The 24,654-nt window shown below is 50.4% G+C and overlaps 1 protein-coding gene across 1 annotated transcript in view; it reads left to right on the forward strand.

The window, feature by feature from the left end:
* Positions 1–1,990: 1,990 nt before the first annotated feature.
* The window catches only part of ILVBL (ilvB acetolactate synthase like), a 39,602-nt gene continuing 16,938 nt past the window's right edge, over positions 1,991–24,654 (forward strand). The window contains exons 1-6 of the mRNA XM_058042605.1: positions 1,991–2,040; positions 7,769–7,890; positions 13,067–13,268; positions 17,362–17,489; positions 19,686–19,824; positions 22,740–22,851. Coding sequence (XP_057898588.1) covers positions 7,777–7,890; positions 13,067–13,268; positions 17,362–17,489; positions 19,686–19,824; positions 22,740–22,851 — 695 coding nt within the window. The 5' untranslated portion in view covers positions 1,991–2,040; positions 7,769–7,776. The remainder of the gene's footprint in view (positions 2,041–7,768; positions 7,891–13,066; positions 13,269–17,361; positions 17,490–19,685; positions 19,825–22,739; positions 22,852–24,654) is intronic.

The following is a 24,654-nucleotide window of genomic DNA, read 5'->3' on the forward strand; positions in this document are numbered from 1 at the left end:
CTAAAAACCCCAAATCCCCCCCAAAAACCCCAAATCCCCCCAAAATGGGACCCCCAAAAAACCCCAAAATCCCCAAAAATGGGACCCCCAAATAGACCCCAAATCCCTCCAAAATGGGACCCCTAAAAACCCAAAGCCCCCCAAAATGGGACCCCCAAAAAATCCCAAACTCCCCCAAAATGGGACCCCCTAAAAAACCCCAAAATCCCCCAAAATGGGACCCCAAAAACCCAAAAATCCCCCCAAAATGGGACCCCAAAAAAATCCCAAAAACAGCAAACTTCCCCAAAATAGGAACCCCAAAACCCCTCAAACATCCCCAAAATGGGAACCCCAAATAGACCCCAAATCCCTCCAAAATGGGACCCCAAAAAATCCCCAAACCCCCCAAAATGGGACCCCAAAAAACCCCAAATTCCCTCCAAAAACCCCAAATCTCGCCAAAAATGGGACCCCAAAAAAACCCCAAATCCCCCCCAAAAACCCCAAATGCCCCCAAAATGGGACCCCAAAAAACCCAAAATCCCCCCAAAGTGGGACCCCCAAAAACCCCAAATGCCCCCAAAATGGGACCTCCAAAAAAACCCCAAACTCCCCCAAAATGGGACCCCCAAAAATCCCAAATCCCCTCAAAAAATCCAAATTCCCCCAAAATGGGACCCCAAAAACCCAAAAATCCCCCCAAAATGGGACCCCCTAAAAAATCCCAAAAACCGCAAACTTCCCCAAAATAGGAACCCCAGAAACCCCCAAACATCCCCAAAAATGGGAACCCCAAATAGACCCCAAATCTCCCCAAAATGGGACCCCAAAAAACCCCCAAACCCCCCAAAATGGGACCCCAAAAAACCCCAAATTCTCCCAAAATGGGACCCCCAAAAAATCCCAAATCCCCCCCAAAATGGGACCCCAAAAAATCCCAAATCCCCCCCAAAATGGGACCCCCAAAAAATCCCAAATCCCCCCAAAAACCCCAAATCCCCCCAAAATGGGACCCCGAAAAATCCAACCCCCTCAAAATGGGACCCCAAAAAAACCCAAACTCCCCCAAAATGGGACCCCAAAAAACCCCAAATCTCCCCAAAATGGGACCCCAAAATTGAAGCACCCTCAAATAGGAAACTTTTAAAGTTTATTTTATTTTATTTTATTTTATTTTATTTTATTTTATTTTATTTTATTTTATTTTGTTTCGTTTTATATTTAAAATTTATTTTATTTTATATTGTAAAATGTAATTTAATTTAACTATAATTTCAATTTATTTGATTTTAAGTTGTTGAAATTTCATTTAATTCGAATTTTATTTTATTTTATTTTATTTTATTTTATTTTATTTGCTATTTTATTTTATTTTATTTTATTTTTCATTTTATTTTACTTTATTTTATTTTATTTTAATTTAATTTAATTTAGTTTATTTATTATTTATTATTTTATTTTATTTTATTTTATTTTATTTTATTTTATTTAATTTATTATTTTATTTTATTTTATTTACTATTTAATATTCATATTTAATATTTATATTTAATATTTATATTTTATATTTATTTTATTTTATTTTATATTTATTTTATTTTATTTTATTTTATTTTATTTTATTTTATTTTATTTTATTTTATTTATTATTTTAGTTTAGTTTAGTTTAGTTTATTCTATTTATTGTTTTATTTTATTTTATTTTATTTATTATTTTATTTTATTATTCCCCTCCTTGTCCCCCCCAATTGGGACCCCCGAGGGGGCGTGACCTCTTTAAAGCCACGCCCATTTCCCAGATCGCCCCGCCCACTCACCGACCCTCACCCTTCACCCCGCCCCCTTTCCCAACCCACCAATCACCGCGCCGCGCCGGGGGCGCGAGCCCATGACGTCATCGCGCCGACCCGGAAGCGCGGCGAGCGCGAAGCGCCGTGAAGGGGGGGGCGGGAAAACGGCAGCGCGCGCGTCACGTGACCGCGAGGGGGCGTGCGGATTGGGCGGGGCCGGCAGGTGTGGGCGGGGCCACGGCGCGCGCGGCGCTTCCGGGATCGGCAGGTGAGGGGACCGGGGGGGGGGAGGGGAGAGCGGGGGGGGTTTGGGGACATTTGGGGACATTTGGGGACTTTTGGGGACTTTTGGGGACACCTGGGGGGGCTGGGGACACCGGGGGACAACTGGGAGGGGGGTTCGGGACATTTGCGGGGGTCCTGGGGGGTTTTGGGGCACTTGGGGACACCGGGGGCGGGATTGGGGACACTCGGGGGGCTTGGGGACACCTGGGGACCTTGGGGACACTTGGGGACATCGGGGACACTTGGGGACACTGGACGGGAGTGTTGGGGACACTGGGGGGGGGGTTTGGGGACACCCGGGCACACCTGGAGGAGTTCCCGGCCATTGGGGTGGCTGTGGGGACAAAGGTGACAATCGGGGACCAGGGTGGCTTTTGGGGACAAAGGTGACAATCGGGGACCGGGGTGGCTTTTGGGGACAGGGTGGCTTTGGGGACAAAGGTGACAAAACCCCCAAACCGCCAGGACTGAGCTCCATTGTCCCCTCATTGTCCCCTCAGTGTCCCCTCAGTGTCCCCCCATTGTCCCCTCAGTGTCCCCTCAGTGTCCCCTCAGTGTCCCCCCATTGTCCCCTCAGTGTCCCCTCAGTGTCCCCTCAGTGTCCCGCCATTGTCCCCTCATTGTCCCCTCATTGTCCCCCCATTGTCCCCTCATTGTCCCCTCAGTGTCCCCTCAGTGTCCCCTCATTGTCCCCCCACTGTCCCCTCAGTGTCCCCCCATTGTCCCCTCATTGTCCCCTCAGTGTCCCCTCAGTGTCCCCTCATTGTCCCCTCATTGTCCCCTCATTGTCCCCCCACTGTCCCCTCAGTGTCCCCTCATTGTCCCCCCATTGTCCCCTCATTGTCCCCTCATTGTCCCCCCATTGTCCCCTCATTGTCCCCTCAGTGTCCCCTCATTGTCCCCCCACTGTCCCCTCAGTGTCCCCCCATTGTCCCCTCATTGTCCCCTCAGTGTCCCCTCAGTGTCCCCTCATTGTCCCCTCATTGTCCCCCCATTGTCCCCTCAGTGTCCCCCCATTGTCCCCTCATTGTCCCCTCATTGTCCCCTCATTGTCCCCTCATTGTCCCCTCAGTGTCCCCTCATTGTCCCCCCATTGTCCCCTCATTGTCCCCTCATTGTCCCCTCATTGTCCCCCCATTGTCCCCTCAGTGTCCCCCCATTGTCCCCTCAGTGTCCCCTCAGTGTCCCCTCATTGTCCCCTCAGTGTCCCCTCAATGTCCCCATTGTCCCCTCATTGTCCCCCCATTGTCCCCTCAGTGTCCCCTCAGTGTCCCCCCATTGTCCCCCCATTGTCCCCTCAGTGTCCCCTCCCTGTCCCCCCATTGTCCCCTCAGTGTCCCCTCAGTGTCCCCGTCCCCGACCCCCCAGAAATGCCCCAAAATTTGGAATTTTCACCCCAAAATTTGGAATTTTCACCCCCAAATTTGGAGATTTTTGCCCCAAAATGGGAGATTTTGGAACCAAAATTCGAATTTTCACACCAAATTTGAGGAATTTTTACTCAAACCTGAGGATTTGTGGGTAAAATTTGAGATTTTGGACCCCAAATTTGGAGATTTTTGCCCCAAAATTGTGATTTTGGACCCAGATTTTGGAATTTTCACGCCAAATTTGAGGATTTTGTACCAAAACTGGAGATTCTTGCCCCAAATGTGAGGGCTTTTGACCCAAATTTGGATTTTTTCTCCAAAATTTGGGATTTTTGCTTAAAATTTAGGAATTTCATTCTTAAATTCGGGAATTTTCTTCAAAATTTGGGGATTTTCACTCCAAAATCTCTGAATTTTCCTCAAAATTGGAGAGTCTTGCCCCAAATTTGAGGAATTTTTACTAAAATTGAGGATTTTCTCTCCAAAATAGGGATTTTTGACCTTAAATTCGGATTTTTGCTCCAAAATTGGGGATTTTTTGCCCCAAATTGGGATTTTTTTGCCTTGAAATTTTTGATTTTGGTCCCAAATTTGGGGATTTTTGCCCAAAAGTTTGGATTTTCACTCCAGAATTTGGAGGTTTTGGCCCCAAAATTGGAATTTTTTTTCCCCAAATTTGAGGATTTTGGTCCCAAATTTGGGATTTTCACTCCAAATTTGGATTTTTTTGGCCCCAGAATTTTGGATTTTTGCCCCAGTTTGGGCCCTTTTGGCCCCGTTTGGGAATTCCAGGAATGTTTGGGGAGTTTGTTAGGGGTAATTAGTTCGTTAGGGGTAATTAAGGCGACGCTGATTATGCAAATGAGCCGTGTGATTGTGCCTGTGTATGCAAATGAGTCCCTGATTATGCAAATGAGCGTGGGAGGGTGGAGGAATCCGGATAAACCGGGACTGGTTAAACCGGGTCCAATTAACCCAGAGCCTAATTAATCCAGTCTGATTAATTAAACTGGGTTCAGTTAATGCCAAATTTAATTAATCCAGTCTGATTAATTAAACTGGCTTCAGTTAATGCAGAGTTTAATTAATCCAGTCTGGTTAATTAAACTGGGTTCAGTTAATCCCAAATTTAATTAATCCAGTCTGATTAATTAAACTGGCTTCAGTTAATGCCAAATTTAATTAATCCAGTCTGATTAATTAAACTGGGTTCAGTTAATCCCAAATTTAATTAATCCAGTCTGATTAATTAAACTGGGTTCAGTTAATGCCAAATTTAATTAATCCAGTCTGATTAATTAAACTGGGTTCAGTTAATGCCAAATTTAATTGATCCAGTCTGATTAATTAAACTGGGTTCAGTTAATCCCAAATTTAATTAATCCAGTCTGATTAATTAAACTGGGTTCAGTTAATGCAGAGTTTAATTAATCCAGTCTGATTAATTAAACTGGGTTCAGTTAATGCAGAGTTTAATTAATCCAGTCTGATTAATTAAACTGGGTTCAGTTAATCCCAAATTTAATTAATCCAGTCTGATTAATTAAACTGGGTTCAGTTAATCCCAAATTTAATTAATCCAGGCTGATTAATCGAACTGGGTTCAGTTAATGCAGAGTTTAATTAATCCAGTGTAATTAATTAAACTGGGTTCAATTAATCCAGATCTTAATCAATCTAATGAATTAAACTGAGTCAAATTAATCCAGAATTTACTCGATTTAGTCTAATTAATTAAACTGGCTTCAGTTAATCCAGAGTTTAATTAATCCAGTCTAATTAATTAAACTGGCTTCAGTTAATCCAGAGTTTAATTAATCCAATCCAATCTATTAAACTGTGTTCAATTATTCCAGAATTTAATTAATCCAGTCTGATTAATTAAACTGGGTTCAGTTAATGCCAAATTTAATTAATCCAGTCTGATTAATTAAACTGGGTTCAGTTAATCCCAAATTTAATTAATCCAGTCTGATTAATCGAACTGGGTTCAGTTAATCCCAAATTTAATTAATCCAGTCTGATTAATTAAACTGGGTTCAGTTAATGCAGAGTTTAATTAATCCAGTGTAATTAATTAAACTGGGTTCAATTAATCCAGAGCTTAATCAATCTAATGAATTAAACTGAGTCAAATTAATCCAGAATTTACTCAATTTAGTCTCATTAATTAAACTGTGTTCAGTTATTCCAGAATTTAATTAATCCAGTCTAATTAATTAAACTGGCTTCAGTTAATCCAGAGTTTAATTAATCCAATCCAATCTATTAAACTGTGTTCAATTATTCCAGAATGTAATTAATCCAGTCTAATTAATTAAACTGGCTTCAGTTAACCCAGAGTTTAATGAATCCAATCCAATCTATTAAACTGTGATCAATTATTCCAGAATTTAATTAATCCAGTCTAATTAATTGAACTGGGTTCAGTTAATGCAGAGTTTAATTAACCCAGTGTAATTAATTAAACTGGGTTCAATTAATCCAGAGCTTAATCAATCTAATGAATTAAACTGAGTCAAATTAATCCAGAATTTACTCGATTTAGTCTAATTAATTAAACTGGCTTCAGTTAACCCAGAGTTTAATTAATCCAGTCTAATTAATTAAACTGGCTTCAGTTAACCCAGAGTTTAATTAATCAAATCCAATCTATTAAACTGTGTTCAATTATTCCAGAATTTAATTAATCCAGTCTAATTAATTTAACTGGGTTCAGTTAATGCCAAATTTAATTAATCCAGTCTGATTAATTAAACTGGGTTCAGTTAATCCCAAATTTAATTAATCCAGTCTGATTAATTAAACTGGGTTCAGTTAATGCAGAGTTTAATTAATCCAGTCTGATTAACTGATTAAATAATGCACCGGTGGCATGAGGGACATGGGCACAGGTGGCACCGGTGGCATGAGGGACATGGGCACAGGTGGCACCAATGTCACCAGTGTCACCGCTGACCCCATGGTGGCCCCGTGGTGACACAGGTGGCACAGGGGACACGGGCACAGGTGGCACCGGTGGCACGGAGGGCACAGGTGGCACCGGTGTCACCGCTGACCCCGTGGTGGCCCCGTGGTGACACAGGTGGGACAGAGGACATGGGCACAGGTGGCACCAGTGGCATGAGGGACACTGGCACAGGTGGCACCACTGTCAGCAATGTCACCACTGACCCCATGGTGGCCCCGTGGTGACACAGGTGGCACAGAGGTCATGGGCACAGGTGGCACCGGTGGCACGGAGGGCACAGATGTCACCACTGTCACCACTGACCCCGTGGTGGCCCTGTGGTGACACAGGTGGCACAGGGGACACGGGCACAGGTGGCACCAATGTCACCAATGTCACCGCTGACCCCGTGGTGGCCCTGTGGTGACACAGGTGGGACACGGGCACAGGTGGCACCAATGGCACCACTGACATCATGGTGGCCCCGTGGTGACACAGGTGGCACCGGGGACACGGGCACAGGTGGCACCAATGTCACCGCTGACCCCGTGGTGGCCCCGTGGTGACACAGGTGGGACAGGTGGGACAGGGGACATGGGGACAGGTGGCACCAATGTCACCACTGACCCCATGGTGACCCCGTGGTGACACAGGTGGCACCGGTGGCATGAGGGACACGGGCACAGGTGGCACTGGTGGCACCACTGACCCCGTGGTGACACAGGTGGGACAGGGGACACGGGCACAGGTGGCACCAATGTCACCGGTGGCACCACTGACATCATGGTGACCCCGTGGTGACACAGGTGGCACGGAGGACACAGGCACAGGTGGCACCGGTGGCAAGGAGGGCTCAGATGTCACCACTGTCACTGCTGACCCCGTGGTGGCACCATGGTGACACAGGTGGGACAGAGGACACGGGCACAGGTGGCACCGGTGGCACGGAGGGCACAGGTGGCACCAATGTCACCACTGACCCCGTGGTGGCCCCGTGGTGACAGAGGTGGGACACGGGCACAGGTGGCACCACTGACATCATGGTGGCCCTGTGGTGACACAGGTGGCACAGGGGACACGGGCACAGGTGGCACTGGTGGCACCACTGACCCCGTGGTGACACAGGTGGCACAGGGGACACGGGCACAGGTGGCACCGGTGTCACCACTGACATCATGGTGGCCCCGTGGTGACACAGGTGGGACAGAGGACACAGGCACAGGTGGCACCAATGTCACCAGTGTCACCGCTGACCCCGTGGTGGCCCCGTGGTGACACAGGTGGCACCGGGGACACGGGCACAGGTGGCACCGGGGACACGGGCACAGGTGGCACAGGTGGCACCACTGACCCCGTGGTGACCTGGCGGTGTCCCCGTCGTTGTTTTGCAGCTCCTGCCATGGCTTTGGTGACCGTGCTGGTGGCCCTGGTGGCCCTGGTGGCCTTGGTGGCCCTGGTCCTGCTGCTGCTGGTGGCCCAGCGCCTCGGGCTGCTCTACCGCCTGCGCCACAAGGTCTGGGGACAGCGGGGGGGGATTGGGGACACTGGGGACATTGGGGACATTGGGGACATTGGGGACATTGGGGACACTGGGGACATTGGGGACATTGGGGACACTGGGGACACTGGGGGGTTGGAGATGTTGGGGACATTGGGGACATTGGGGGCTGGGGGGACACTGGGGACACATTGGGGACATTGGGGACACTGGGGACATTGGGGACATATTGGGGACATTGGGGACATTGGGGACATTTGGGACATTGGGGACATATTGGGGACATTGGGGACATTGGGGACATCGGGGACACTGGGGACATTGGGAACATTGGGGACATTGGGGACATTGGGGACATGGGGGACATTGGGGACATCGGGGACACTGGGGACATTGGGAACATTGGGGACATTGGGGACATTGGGGACACTGGGGGGATTGGGGACATTGGGGCTGGGGGCACATTTGGGACACTGGGGACACTGGGGACACACTGGGGACATTGAGGGGAGGTTGGAGATGTTGGGGACACTGGGGACACATTGGGGCTGGGGATGCATTTGGGACATCGGGGACACTGGAGACATTGGGGGGACACTGGGGACATCGGGGACACTGGGGACATTGGGGACACATTGGGTTGGGAGCACATTGGGGCTGGGGGCACTTTTGGGACATTGGGGACACACTGGGGACACATTGGGGACACTGGGGACATTGGGGACAGTGGGGACATTGGGGGGTTGGAGATGTTGGGGACACTGGGGACACTGAGGACACATTGGGGACATTGGGGACATGGGGGGATTGGAAAAGTTGAGGACATTGGGGACATTATGGGCTGGGGGGACACTGGGGCTGGGGGCACATTTGGGACATTGGGGACATCGGGGACACTGGGGACGCTGGGGGGACATTTGGGGACAATAGGGACAATGGGGACACATTGGGGACATTGGGGGGATTGGCGATGTTGGGGACATCGGGGACATGGGGGACACTGGGGGCTGGGGGACATTGGGGACACATTGGGGACACTGGGGACATTGGGGACATTGGGGACATTGGGGGGAGGTTGGAGATGTTGGGGACACATTGGGCTGGGGTGACATTGGGGCTGGGGGCACATTTGGGACATTGGGGACATGGGGGACATCAGGGACACTGGGGACATTGGGGACACTGGGGACTGGGGGGACACATTGGGGGGACATTGGGGACATCGGGTACATCCGGGACATTGGGGACAATGGGGACACATTGAGGACACTGGGGACATTGGGGACACTGGGGACATTGGGGACAATGGGGGACACTGGGGCTGGGGGAACTTTTGGGACAATGGGGACATTGGGGACACATTGGGGACACTGGGGACTGGGGGGACACTGGGGACATCGGGGAGAGGTTGGAGATGTTGGGAACACTGGGGACACATTGGGGCTGGGGGGACACTGGGGCTGGGGATGCATTTGGGACATTGGGGACATTGGGGATGTTGGGGACACTGGGGACTGGGCGGATGTTGGGGACAGGTGACACCGGTGGCGTGGAGAACATTGAGGAACCAATGGGATGGAGAACATTGAGGATGGGTGACACCAGGGGATGGAGAACATTGAGGAACCAATGGGGTGGAGAACATTGAGGAACCAATGGGGTGGAGAACATTGAGGATGGGTGACACCAGGGGATGGAGAACATTGAGGAACCAATGGGTGGAGAACATTGAGGAACCATTGGCCTGGAGAACATTGAGGAACCAATGGGATGGAGAACATTGAGGAACCAATGGGATGGAGAACATTGAGGACAGGTGACACCAGGGGATGGAGAACATTGAGGAACCAATGGGATGGAGAACATTGAGGAACCAATGGGGTGGAGAACATTGAGGAACCAAAGGGATGGAGAACATTGAGGAACCAATGGGATGGAGAACATTGAGGAACCAATGGGGTGGAGAACATTGAGGAACCAATGGGATGGAGAACATTGAGGATGGGTGACACCAGGGGATGGAGAACATTGAGGAACCAATGGGATGGAGAACATTGAGGAACCAATGGGGTGGAGAACATTGAGGAACCAATGGGGTGGAGAACATTGAGGAACCAATGGGGTGGAGAACATTGAGGATGGGTGACACCAATGGGATGGAGAACATTGAGGACAGGTGACACCAGGGGATGGAGAACATTGAGGATGGGTGACACCAGGGGATGGAGAACATTGAGGAACCAATGGATGGAGAACATTGAGGAACCAACGGGGTGGAGAACATTGAGGAACCTATGGGATGGAGAACATTGAGGACAGGTGACACCAATGGGGTGGAGAACATTGAGGAACCAATGGGATGGAGAACATTGAGGACAGGTGACACCAATGGGGTGGAGAACATTGAGGAACCAACGGGGTGGAGAACATTGAGGAACCAATGGGGTGGAGAACATTGAGGACAGGTGACACCAATGGATGGAGAACATTGAGGAACCAACGGGGTGGAGAACATTGAGGAACCAATGGGGTGGAGAACATTGACCACAGGTGACACCGGTGGGATGGAGAACATTGAGGAACCAATGGGGTGGAGAACATTGAGGACAGGTGACACCAATGGATGGAGAACATTGAGGAACCGATGGGGTGGAGAACATTGAGGAACCAATGGGGTGGAGAACATTGAGGAACCAATGGGATGGAGAACATTGAGGATGGGTGACACCAATGGGATGGAGAACATTGAGGAACCAATGGGGTGGAGAACATTGAGGAACCAATGGGGTGGAGAACATTGAGGAACCAATGGGATGGAGAACATTGAGGAACCAATGGGGTGGAGAACATTGAGGATGGGTGACACCAGGGGATGGAGAACATTGAGGACAGGTGACACCAATGGGATGGAGAACATTGAGGAACCAATGGGTGGAGAACATTGAGGAACCAATGGATGGAGAACATTGAGGAACCAATGGGGTGGAGAACATTGAGGAACCAACGGGGTGGAGAACATTGAGGAACCAATGGGGATGGAGAACATTGAGGAACCAACGGGGTGGAGAACATTGAGGAACCAATGGGATGGAGAACATTGAGCACAGGTGACACCGGTGAGATGGAGAACATTGAGGAACCAATGGGATGGAGAACATTGAGGATGGGAGACACCAATGGATGGAGAACATTGAGGAACCAATGGGATGGAGAACATTGAGGAACCAACGGGGTGGAGAACATTGAGGAACCAATGGGATGGAGAACATTGAGGAACCAATGGGGTGGAGAACATTGAGGAACCAATGGGGTGGAGAACATTGAGGACAGGTGACACCAATGGCCTGGAGAACATTGAGGAACCAATGGGATGGAGAACATTGAGGACAGGTGACACCGGTGGGATGGAGAACATTAAGGAACCAATGGGGTGGAGAACATTGAGGAACCAATGGGGTGGAGAACATTGAGGAACCAATGGGATGGAGAACATTGAGGAACCAATGGGGTGGAGAACATTGAGGAACCAATGGGATGGAGAACATTGAGGAACCAATGGGGTGGAGAACATTGAGGACAGGTGACACCAACGGGGTGGAGAACATTGAGGAACCAATGGGGTGGAGAACATTGAGGAACCAATGGCCTGGAGAACATTGCCCACAGGTGACCCCGGTGGGATGGAGAACATTGAGGAACCAATGGGATGGAGAACATTGAGGAACCAATGGGATGGAGAACATTGAGGAACCAATGGGGTGGAGAACATTGAGGAACCAATGGGGTAGAGAACATTGAGGAACCAATGGGGTGGAGAACATTGAGGATGGGTGACACCAATGGGGTGGAGAACATTGAGGAACCAATGGGATGGAGAACATTGAGGAACCAATGGGATGGAGAACATTGAGGAACCAATGGGATGGAGAACATTGAGGAACCAACGGGGTGGAGAACATTGAGGAACCAATGGGATGGAGAACATTGAGGACAGGTGACACCAGTGGGGTGGAGAACATTGAGGAACCGATGGGATGGAGAACATTGAGGAACCAATGGGGTGGAGAACATTGAGGAACCAATGGGGTGGAGAACATTGAGGAACCAATGGGATGGAGAACATTGAGGAACCAATGGGATGGAGAACATTGAGGAACCAATGGGATGGAGAACATTGAGGAACCAATGGGATGGAGAACATTGCCCACAGGTGACACCAATGGGATGGAGAACATTGAGGACAGGTGACACCAATGGGGTGGAGAACATTGAGGAACCAATGGATGGAGAACATTGAGGAACCAATGGATGGAGAACATTGAGGAACCAATGGGGTGGAGAACATTGAGGAACCAATGGGGTGGAGAACATTGAGGATGGGTGACACCAATGGGGTGGAGAACATTGAGGAACCAACGGGGTGGAGAACATTGAGGATGGGTGACACCAATGGGGTGGAGAACATTGAGGAACCAACGGGGTGGAGAACATTGAGGATGGGTGACACCAATGGGGTGGAGAACATTGAGGAACCAACGGGGTGGAGAACATTGAGGATGGGTGACACCAATGGGGTGGAGAACATTGAGGAACCAACGGCCTGGAGAACATTGAGGAACCAACGGGGTGGAGAACATTGAGGAACCAATGGGGTGGAGAACATTGAGGAACCAATGGGGTGGAGAACATTGAGGAACCAATGGCCTGGAGAACATTGAGGAACCAATGGGATGGAGAACATTGAGGAACCAATGGGGTGGAGAACATTGAGGAACCAATGGGATGGAGAACATTGAGGAACCAACGGGGTGGAGAACATTGAGGAACCAACGGGGTGGAGAACATTGAGGAACCAATGGGGTGGAGAACATTGAGGAACCAATGGGATGGAGAACATTGAGGAACCAATGGGGTGGAGAACATTGAGGAACCAATGGGGTGGAGAACATTGAGGACAGGTGACACCGGTGGGATGGAGAACATTGAGGACAGGTGACACCAATGGGGTGGAGAACATTGAGGAACCAATGGGGTGGAGAACATTGAGGACAGGTGACACCAGGGGATGGAGAACATTGAGGAACCGATGGGGTGGAGAACATTGAGGGACCAATGGGGTGGAGAACATTGCCCACAGGTGACCGCGGTGGGATGGAGATCCCCGATCTCAGCTGTCCCCTGGTGTCCCCAGGTGGACACCTCCAGTCCCCGTCACGGTGGCGAGCTGGTGGCCGAGGTTCTCCGTGCCCACGGCGTGCGGTTCCTCTTCACGCTGCCCGGAGGACACATCTCGCCCGTGCTGGTGGCCTGCGAGAAGATCGGCATCCGCGTGGTGGACACGCGGCACGAGGCCACCGCCGTCTTCGCCGCCGACGCCGTCTCGCGCGTCTCCGGTCAGCACCGATTGTCACCGCGTGTCCCCATGGAGGTGGCACCATGGAGGACATCTCCTGGGGGTTTGGGGACATCTCCAGGGGGTTTGGGGACATCTCCAGGGGGTTTGGGGACATCTCCAGAGGGTTTGGGGACATCTCCTGGGGGTTTGGGGACATCTCCTGAGGGTTTGGGGACATCTCCAGGGGGTTTGGGGACATCTCCAGGAGGTTTGGGGACATCTCCAGAGGGTTTGGGGTGTCCTCCACCATCTCCAGGGGGTTTGGGGACATCTCCAGGAGGTTTGGGGACATCTCCAGAGGGTTTGGGGACATCTCCAGAGGGTTTGGGGACATCTCCTGGGGGTTTGAGGACATCTCCAGGGGGTTTGGGGACATCTCCAGAGGGTTTGGGGTCACCTAAAACTTCTCCAGGGGGTTTGGGGACATCTCCAGGGGGTTTGAGGACATCTCCAGGGGGTTTGGGGACATCTCCAGGGGGTTTGGGGTCACCTAAAACATCTCCAGGGGGTTTGGGGACATCTCCAGGGGGTTTGGGGACATCTCCAGAGGGTTTGGGGACATCTCCAGAGGGTTTGGGGACATCTCCAGAGGGTTTGGGGTCACCTAAAACATCTCCAGAGGGTTTGGGGACATCTCCAGAGGGTTTGGGGACATCTCCAGGGGGTTTGGGGACATCTCCAGGGGGTTTGGGGACATCTCCAGGGGGTTTGGGGACATCTCCAGAGGGTTTGGGGTCACCTAAAACATCTCCAGGGGGTTTGGGGACATCTCCAGGGGGTTTGGGGACATCTCCAGGGGGTTTGGGGACATCTCCAGAGGGTTTGGGGACATCTCCAGGGGGTTTGGGGTCACCTAAAACATCTCCAGGGGGTTTGGGGACATCTCCAGGGGGTTTGAGGACATCTCCTGGGGGTTTGGGGACATCTCCTGGGGGTTTGGGAACATCTCCAGAGGGTTTGGGGTCACCTCAAACATCTCCAGAAGGTTTGGGGTGTCCTCCACCATCTCCAGGGGGTTTGGTGACATCTCCAGAGGGTTTGGGGACATCTCCAGAGGGTTTGGGGACATCTCCTGGGGGTTTGGGGTGTCCTAAAACATCTCCAGAGGGTTCTTGGTGGCCCAGAACATCTCCAGGGGGTTTGGGGACATCTCCAGGGGGTTTGGGGTCACCTAGAACATCTCCTGGGGGTTTGGGGACATCTCCTGGGGGTTTGGGGACATCTCCAGGGGGTTTGAGGACATCTCCAGAGGGTTTGGGGACATCTCCTGGGGGTTTGGGGACATCTCCAGGGAGTTTGGGGTGTCCTGAAACATCTCCAGAGGGTTTGGGGACATCTCCAGGGGGTTTGGGGACATCTCCAGGGGGTTTGGGGACATCTCCAGGGGGTTTGGGGACATCTCCAGAGGGTTTGGGGACATCTCCAGGGGGTTTGGGGACATCTCCAGGGGGTTTGGGGACATCTCCAGGGGGTTTGGGGACATCTCCAGAGGGTTTGGGGACATCTCCAGGGGGTTTGGGGACATCTCCAGGGGCTTTGGGGACATCTCCAGAGGGTTTGGGGACATCTCCTGGGGGTTTGGGGACATCTCCAGGGGGTTTGAGGTGTCCTCAAACATCTCCAGGGGGTTTGAGGTGCCCACTCTGATGCCATCTGTCCATCTCGGGGCCACCTTGGTGCCACCTTGGTGCTGCCATGGAGCCGTCTTGGTGCCACCTTGATGCCACTTTGGCGTCACCTTGGCGCCATCTTGAGGCCACATTGGTGCCACCTTGGCACCCACTTGGCGCCACCATGGAGACATCTTGGTGCCACCTTGATGCCACATTGGAGCCCCCGTGGTGCCATCTTGGCGCCATCTGGGTGCCACCATGGAGACATCTTGGAGCCACCTTGGCGCCATCTTGGTGCCACTTTGGTCCCACCTCGATGTCTCCATGGTGCCACCTTGATGTCACCTTGGCACCATCTTGAGGCCACCTTGGTGCCACCATGGAGCCATCTCGGTGCCATCTTGGCGCCATCTGCGTGCCACCACGGGGCCATCTTGGCACCGCCATGATGTCTCCTTGGTGCCGCCGTGGAGCTACCTTGGTGCCACCTTGGTGCCACATTGGCACCCCCTCGGTGCCATCTTGGTGCCCCCATGATGTCTCCTCGGTGCCATCTTGGTGCCATCTTGGTGCCACATTGGAGCCATCTTGTTGCCCCCTTTGTGCCCCCTTGATGTCACCTTGGCACCATCTTGGCACCACCTTGTTGCCATCTTGAAGCCATCTTGGTGCCATCTTGGCAGCACTTTGGCATCACCTTGGCACCATCTTGAGGCCACCTTGGTGCCACCATTGAGCCATCTCGGTGCCATCTTGGTGCCACCTTGGTGCCACATTGGCACCCCCTCGGTGCCATCTTGGTGCCATCTTGGTGCCACATTGGAGCCATCTTGTCGCCCCCTTTGTGCCCCATTGATGTCACCTTGGTGCCCCCTTGATGTCACCTTGGCACCACCTTGGCACCACCTTGGTGCCACCATGGAGCCATCTTGGTGCCACCTTGGCAGCACTTTGGCATCACCTTGGCACCGTCTTGAGGCCATCTTGGTGCCACTTTGGTGCCAATTTGGTCCCACCTCGATGTCTCCATGGTGCCACCATGATGTCACCTTGGCGCCACCTTGGCACCGCCTTGGTGCCACCATGGAGCCATCTTGGAGCGACCTTGATGCCACATTGGTGCCCCCTCGGTGCCACCTTGGCACCATCTTGGCACCATCTTGGTGCCATCTTGAGGCCATCTTGGCGCCGCCATGATGTCTCCTCGGTGCCATCTTGGTGCCATCTTGAGGCCATATTGGAGCCACCTTGTTGCCCCCTCTGTGCCCCCTCTGTGCCCCTCTGTGCCCCCCATGGTGCCCCCTTTGTGCCCCCTTGATGTCACCTTGGTGCCATCTTGGCACCACCTTGGCACCACCTTGGTGCCACCTTGAAGCCATCTTGGTGCCACCTTGGCAGCACTTTGGCATCACCTTGGCACCATCTTGAGGCCACCTTGATGCCACCATGGCGTCACCATGGTGTCACCTTGGCACCATCTTGAAACCATCATGGTGCCACCATGATGTTACCTTGGCACCATCTTGGTGCCACCTTGGCACCATTTTAGTGCCATCTTGGTGCCATCTTGGCGCCGCCACGAAGTCTACTTGGTGCCATCTTGGTGCCATCTTGAGGCCGTATTGGAGCCACCTTGTTGCCCCCTTGGTGCCCCCTCTGTGCCCCCCATGGTGCCCCCTGTGTGCCCCCTCTGTGCCCCCTTGATGTGCCCCCTTGGCGCCATCTTGGCACCACCTTGGTGCCACCTTGGTGCCATCTTGATGCCACCTTGATGCCACATTGGCGCCCCCTCGGTGCCACCTTGGTGCCATCTTGAGGGGCCATATTGGAGCCATTTTGTTGCCCCCTCTGTGCCCCTCTTTATGCCCCCTTTGTGCCCCGTTTGTACCCCCTTTGTGTCCCCTCTGTGCCCCCTCTGTGCCCCCTTTATGCCCCCTCTGTGCCCCCCATGGTGCCCCCTTTGTGCCCCCTTTATGCCCCCTCTGTGCCCCCTCTGTGCCCCCTCTGTGCCCCCATGGTGCCCCCTTTATGCCCCCCTCTGTGCCCCCTTTGTGCCCCCTTTGTGCCCATTTTGTGCCCCCTCTGTTGCCCCCTCTGTGCCCCCTCTGTGCCCCCCATGGTGCCCCCCATGGTGCCCCCCATGGTGCCCCCTTGGTGCCCCCTTTGTGCCCCCTTTGTGCCCCCTTGATGTCACCTTGGCACCATCTTGAGGCCACCATGGAGCCATCTTGGAGCCACCTTGGAGCCACCTTGGTGCCCCCTCGGTGTCACCACGGAGCCATCTTGGTGCCATCTTGAGGCCGTATTGGAGCCACCTTGTTGCCCCCTTTGTGCCCCCCATGGTGCCCCCTCTGTGCCCCCTCTGTGCCCCCTTTGTGCCCCCTTTGTGCCCATTTTGTGCCCCCTCTGTTGCCCCCTCTGTGCCCCCTTTATGCCCCCCATGGTGCCCCCCATGGTGCCAGCTGTGTGTGCCCGCAGGGCGCGTGGGGGTGGCGGCGGTGACGGCGGGTCCCGGTGTCACCAACGCGGTCACGGCCGTCAAGAACGCGCAGATGGCAGAGTGCCCGCTGCTGCTGCTGGGCGGCGCCGCTGCCACCCTGCAGAAGGTGGGCACCCACCCCAACCGTCCCCCGTGCCAACCCCCAATTCCTGAATCCTCATTCCCCGTGCCCTGCCCCGGTTCCCGGTGCCAACCGCCAATCCCTGAATCCCCATTCCCCGTGCCCTGCCCCGGTGCCCGGTGCCAACCGCCAATTCATGAATCCCCAAATCCCGGAATTCCCAAATTCCTGGTGCCAACCCCGAATTCCTGATGCCAATCCCGAATTCCTGATGCCCATTCCCAAATTTCCAGTGCCAACCCTGAATTCCTGAATTCCCATTTCCGGTGCCAATCCCGAATTTCCAGTGCCAATCCCCAATTCCCGGTGCCAATCCCAAATTCCTGATGCCAATCCCGAATTCCTGATGCCCATTCCCGATGCCAATCCCAAATTTTCAGTGCCCATTCCCAAATTCCCGGTGCCATTCCCAAATTCCTGAATTCCCATTCCCGGTGCCAACCCCGAATTCCTGATGCCAATCCCAAATTCCCGATGCCCATTCCCAAATTCCCGGTGCCAATCCTGAATTCCCGATGCCAATCCCAAATTCCCGATGCCATTCCCAAATTTTCAGTGCCAATCCCGAATTCCTGAATTCCCAAATTCCTGAATTCCCGAATCCCAGTGCCAATCCCAAATTTCCTTTGCCAATCCCAAATTCCCGGTGCCAACCCCAAATTCCTGGTGCCCATTCCCAAATTCCCGGTGCTAGTCCCAAATTCCCGATGCCAATCCCAAATTTCCCGGTGCCAATCCCAAATTTCCCAGTGCCATTCCCAAATTCCTGATGCCCATTCCTAAATTCCTGATGCCAACCCCGAATTCCTGATGCCCATTCCTGGTGCCATTCCCAAATTCCCGGTGCCAATCCCAAATTCCCTTTGCCCAATCCCAAATTCCTGATGCCCATTCCCAAATTTCCAATGCCAATCCCAAATTCCCAGTGCCAACCCCCAATTCCTGAATTCCCATTCCCGGTGCCAATCCCAAATTCCCGGTGCCAATCCCAAATTCCTGAATTCCCAAATCCCCGAGTCCCCAAATCCCCAATCCCATTCCTGAATTCCCAGATTCCCAAAATTCCCAAATTCTGGAATTCCCAAAAATTCCAGAATTTTCTCATTCCAGGGCTCTCCAGGACATCCCGCAGGCGCCGCTGTTCCCAAATCCCCAAATCCCCTTTGCCATTCCCGAATTCCCAAATCCCCAAAATCCCCAAATCCCCAATCCCATTCCTGAATTCCTGAATTCCCGAATTCCCAAATTCCTGAATTCCCAAAATTCCCCAAAATTCCCAGAATTCCAGAATTTTTTCGTTCCAGGTCTGGGAGCTCTCCAGGACATCCCGCAGGTCCCACTGTTCCCAAATCCCCAAATCCCCTTTGCCATTCCCAGACCCCCAAATTTCCAAAATTCCCAAAATTCCCAAATTCCGGAAATCCCCAAATTCCCAAAATTCCGGGATTCTCTCGTTCCAGGGCTGGGGGCTCCCCAGGACATCCCGCAGGTTCCGCTGTTCCCAAATCCCCAAATCCCCTTTGCCATTCCCAAACCCCCGGATTCCCGAATTCCCAAAATTCCCAAATTCTGGAATTCTCTCATTCCCAAAATCTGAAATTCCCAGATTCCCAAAATTCCCAAATTCCTGAATTCCCAAAATCCCCAAATTCCGGGATTTCCTCGTTCCAGGGCTGGGGGCTCTCCAGGACACCCCGCAGGTTCCTCTGTTCCCAAATCCCCTTTGCCATTCCCAAACCCCCAAATTCCCAAAATTCCCAGATTCCGGAATTCCCAAAATCCCCAGAATTCCAGAATTTTTTCGTTCCAGGGCCGGGGGCTCTCCAGGACATCCCGCAGGTTCCTCTGTTCCCAAATCCCCAAATCCCCTTTGCCATTCCCAGACCCCCAAATTTCCAAAATTCCCAAAATTCCCAAATTCTGGAATTCCCAAAATCCCCAAAATTCCGGGATTCTCTCATTCCAGGGCTGGGGGCTCTCCAGGACATCCCGCAGGTTCCTCTCGAATCCCCAAATCCCCTTTGCCATTCCCAGACCCCCGAATTCCTGAATTCCCAAAATTCCCAAATTCTGGAATTCTCTCATTCCCAAAATCTGAAATTCCCAGATTCCCAAGATTCCCAAAATTCCCAAATTCCGGAATCCCCAAAATTCCCAAATTCCGGGATTTCCTCATTCCAGGGCCGGGGGGCTCTCCAGGACATCCCGCAGGTTCCTCTGTTCCGCACGCTGTGCAAGGCGTCGCTCTCGGTGCGCGCCGTGCGCGACATCGTCCCCACCCTGCGCCGCGCCTTCGCCACCGCCATGGAGGGCACGCCCGGTGAGGATTCCCAAAATTTCCTAAAAATTCCCAAAAATTCCCCAAAAATTCCCGAAATTCCCGTGGGCTGGAATCCCAAAATTCCCTGAATTACCCCGAAATTTCCTTGGGATTTGTAATTTCCGTCCCCACGCCATCGCCACCGCCATGGAGGGCACGCCCGGTGAGGATTCCTAAAATTTCCTAAAAATTCCCAAAAATTCCCCAAAAATTCCCAATATTCCCATGGGTTGGAATCCCAAAAATTTCCAAAATTTCCTTGGGTTGGAATCCCAAAATTCCCCAAAATTCCCCAAGGGTTGAAATCCCAAAATTCCTCAAAATTCCTCAAAATTCCCATGGTTGGAATCCCAAAATTCCCCAAAATTCCTCAAAGTTCCCATGGTTGGAGTCCCAAAATTCCTGAAATTTCCTTGGTTTGGAATCCCAAAATTCCCCAAAATTCCTCAAAATTCCCATGGGTTGGAATCCCAAAATTCCCAAATTTTCCCATGGGTTGGAATCCCAAAAATTTCCAAAATTTCCTTGGGTTGGAATCCCAAAGTTCCTCAAAATTCCTCAAAATTCCCATGGGTTGGAATCCCAAAATTCCCCAATATTCCCATGGGTTGAAATCCCAAAAATTGCCAAAATTTCCCATGGGTTGGAATCCCAAAATTCCCAAAATTCCCTTGGGTTGGAATCCCAAAATTCCCCAAAATACCCCGAAATTTCCTTGGGGTTGGGAATTTCCGTCCCCACGCCTTCGCCACCGCCATGGAGGACACGCCTGGTGAGAGACAATTCCCAAAATTCCCCAAAATTTCCCCAAAAATTCTCCAAAAATTCCCCAAAAATTCCCGAAATTCCCGTGGGCTGGAATCCCAAAATTCCCTGAATTACCCCGAAATTTCCTTGGGATTTGTAATTTCCGTCCCCGCGCCGCGCCTTCGCCACTGCCATGGAGGCCACGCCTGGTGAGAATTCCTAAAATTTCCAAAAAATTCCAAAATTGCCCAAATTTCCCAAAATTCCCTAAAATACCCCAAAATTTCCATGGGATTTGTAATTTCCGTCCCCGCGCCGCGCCTTCGCCACCGCCATGGAGGGCACGCCCGGTGAGGGAGAATTCCTAAAATTTCCAAAAAATTCCCAAAATTCCCAAAATTCCCCATGGGTTGAAATCCCAAAAATTTCCAAAATTTCCTTGGGTTGGAATCCCAAAATTTCCCAAAATTCCCATGGGTTGGAATCCCAAAAATTCCCAAAATTTCCTTGGGTTGGAATCACAAAATTCCCCAAAATTCCCAAAATTTCCCAGGGTTAGAATCCCAAAATTCCCCAAAATTCCCCTTGGCTTGGAATCCCAAAAATTCCCAAAATTCCCTTGCATTGGAATCTCAAAATTTACCCAAAATTCCCAAATTTTCCCAGGATTGGAATCCCAAAATTTCCCAAAATTCCCATGACTTGGAATCCCAAAATTCCCAAATTTTCCCATGGTTGGAATCCCAAAATTCCCCAAAATTCCCCATGGGCTGAAATCCCAAAAATTCCCAAAATTCCCTTGGGTTGGAATCTCAAAATTCCCTAAAATACCCCAACATTTCCATGGGATTTGTAATTTCCGTCCCCACACTGCGCCACCGCCATGGAGGGCACGCCTGGTGAGGATTCCTAAAATTTCCAAAAAATTCCAAAATTCCCCAAAATTCCTCAAAATTCCCATGGGTTGAAATCCCAAAAATTTCCAAAATTTCCTTGGGTTGGAATCCCAAAATTCCCCAAAATTCCCCAAAATTTCCCTGGCTTGGAATCCCAAAAATCCCAAATTTTCCCATGGGTTGGAATCCCAAAATTCTCAAATTTTCCCATGGTTGGAATCCCAAAATACCCCAAATTCCTATGGGTTGAAATCACAAAATTCCTGAAATTTCCTTGGGTTGGAATCCCAAAATTCCCAGATTTCCCCAGGGTTAGAATCCCAAAATTCCCACAATTTCCCAGGATTGGGATCCCAGAATTTTCTGGGATTTGGGATCCCAAAATTGGCCCCAAAATGGGAATTTGGGGTGGGAGGGACCCAAAAATTTCCCTGGCTTGGAATCTCAAAATTCCCCAAAATTCCTCAAAATTCCCATGGGCGGGAATCCCAAAAATTCCCAAAATTTCCTTGGGTTGGAATCCCAAAATTCCCCAAAATTCCCCAAAATTTCCCTGGCTTGGAATCCCAAAATTCCCAAAATTTCCTTGAGATTTGGGATCCCAAAATTGGCCCCAAAATGGGAATTTGGGGTGGGAGAAATCCCAAAATTTCCTGGGGATATTTTAGGGATTTTTGGGTTTTTTTGGGGTTCTGCTGTGGGATTTGGGGTCACAAACTCCTCAAAGGGATTTTGGGGTGATCCCCCTGGATTTGGGGTTTTTTGGGATATTTTTTGGTTGATTTTGGGGTGGTTTTTTTAGGATTTTTGGGGTTTTTTGGGATATTTTTTGATTGATTTTGGGGTGGTTTTTTAGGATTTTTGGGGTTTTTTGGGATATTTTTTGGTTGGTTTTTGGGTGGTTTTTTTGGGATTTTTGGGGTTTTTTTGGGATATTTTTGGTTGATTTTGGGCTGGTTTTTTTGGGAATTTTAAGATTTTTTGGGGTGCTGCTGTGGGATTTGGGGTCACAAACCCCTTGAAGGGATTTTGGGGTGTCCCTGATGGATTTGGGGTTTTTGGAGGGATTTTTTGGGGTTTTTTTTTGATTATTTAATGGTGATTTTTGGGGTTTTGGGGGTTTTTGGAATATTTTTTGGTTGATTTTGGAGTGGTTTTTTTGGGGATTTTTGGGGTTTTTTGGGGTTCTGCTGTGGGATTTGGGGTCACAAACTCCTCAAAGGGATTTTGGGGTGCCCCCGATGGATTTTTTGCTGTTTTTGGGGTGCCCAGGCCCCGTGTTCGTGGAGCTGCCCATCGATGTCCTTTATCCCTTCCACGTGGTCCAGAAGGAGCTCGGGGCCTCCCAAACCCCCCGGGGGCTGCGGGGGAAACTCGTCCAGTGGTGAGAAAAGAGCCCCAAAATTACCCCCAAAACTGCCCCCATAGCACCCTGAAAATCCACCCAGATTCCTCCCAAAAATACCCCAAAATAACCCCAAAAATAACCCCAAAAATACCCCAAAACCCACACCAAAACAGCCCCAAAATAACCCCAAAAACACCCCAAAAATGCCCCAAAAATACCCAAAAATAACCCCAAAAACCACCTGGAAAATACCCCAAAAATACCCAAAAATCACCCCAAAAACCACCCCAAAAATACCCCGATACCCACCCTAAAAAACCACCAAAAATACCCCAAAATTACCCCAAAACAGCCCCAAAATAACCCCCAAAATACCCCAAAACCCACCCCAAAAAATACCCAAAAATAACCCCAAAAACCACCTGGAAAATACCCCAAAAACCCACCCAAAAAATCATCCCAAAAACGCCCCAAAATACCCCAAAAATACCCCAGATTCCTCCCCAAAATACCCCAAAATAACCCCAAAAATACCCCAAAATAACCTGAAAAAATCCTCAAAATAGCCCAAAAAATCACCCCAAAATCACCCCAAAACTGCCCCAAAAATACCCCAAAAACCACCCCAGAAATGCCCCAAATCCAACCCAAACCCCACCCCAAAATAACCCAAAAATCCCCAAACATACCCCAAAACCCACCCCAAAAATACCCAAAAATAACCCCAAAAACCACCTGGAAAATACCCCAAAAACCACCCCAAAAATACCCCGATACCCACCCTAAAAACCACCAAAAGTACCCCAAAATACCCCCGAAATACCCCCAAAACAACACCAAAATAACCCCAAAAATACCCCAAAAACCATCCCAGAAATGCCCCAAATCCACCCCAAACCCAACCCCAAAATAAGCCAAAAAATATCCCCAAAACCTCCCCAAACCCCACAAAAACCCCAAATTCTCCCCAAAAACCCCATAAACCCTCCAAAACCCTAAATCCCATAAAAACCCCCCAAAAACCCCATAAAAACCCCATTGTAAACCCCACAAAAACCCCTCATAAACCCCATGAAAAACCTCACAAAAACCCCATAAAACCCCAAAAATCAACCCCAAAAAACCCCAAAAAATCCCCAAACCCCATAAAAACCCCAAAACCCCCAAACCCCATAAAAACCCCAAAAACCCCAAACCCCATAAAAACCCCAAAATCCCGTCATAAACTCTACAATAACCCCTCATAAACCCCCTGAAAAACCTCACAGAAACCCCATAAAAACCCCAAAAATGAAACAAAAAAAAACCCCAAAAAATCCCCAAACCCCATAAAAACCCCGTAAGACCCCAAAACCCCATAAAAACCCCAAAAACCCCAAATCCTATAACCCCCCAAAACCCCATAAAATCCCAAATCCCACAAAAACCCCATTGCAAACCCCACAAAAACCCCTCAAAAATTCCTTAAAACCCTCACAGAAACCTCATAAAAACCCCAAAAATCAAACCCAAAAACCCCAAAAAATCCCCAAACCCCATAAAAACTCAAATCCCACAAAAACCCCCATCATAAACCCCACAAAAACCCCTCAAAAACCCCTGAAAACCCTCACAGAAACCCCATAAAAACCCCAAATCCCCAAAAAAACGCACAAAAAAACCACAAAAACCCCATAAAAACCCCATTATAAACCCCACAAAAATCCCATAAAAACCCCTCATAAACCCCCTGAAAACCCCATAGAACCCCTCATAAAACCCCTGAAAACCTCACAGAAACCCCATAAAAACCCCAAAAATCAACCCCAAAAAAACCCCAAAATGCCACCTAAAAACCCC

Source organism: Melospiza georgiana, chromosome 32 (assembly GCF_028018845.1).
Source record: "Melospiza georgiana isolate bMelGeo1 chromosome 32, bMelGeo1.pri, whole genome shotgun sequence".
NCBI classification, from domain to species: domain Eukaryota; kingdom Metazoa; phylum Chordata; class Aves; order Passeriformes; family Passerellidae; genus Melospiza; species Melospiza georgiana.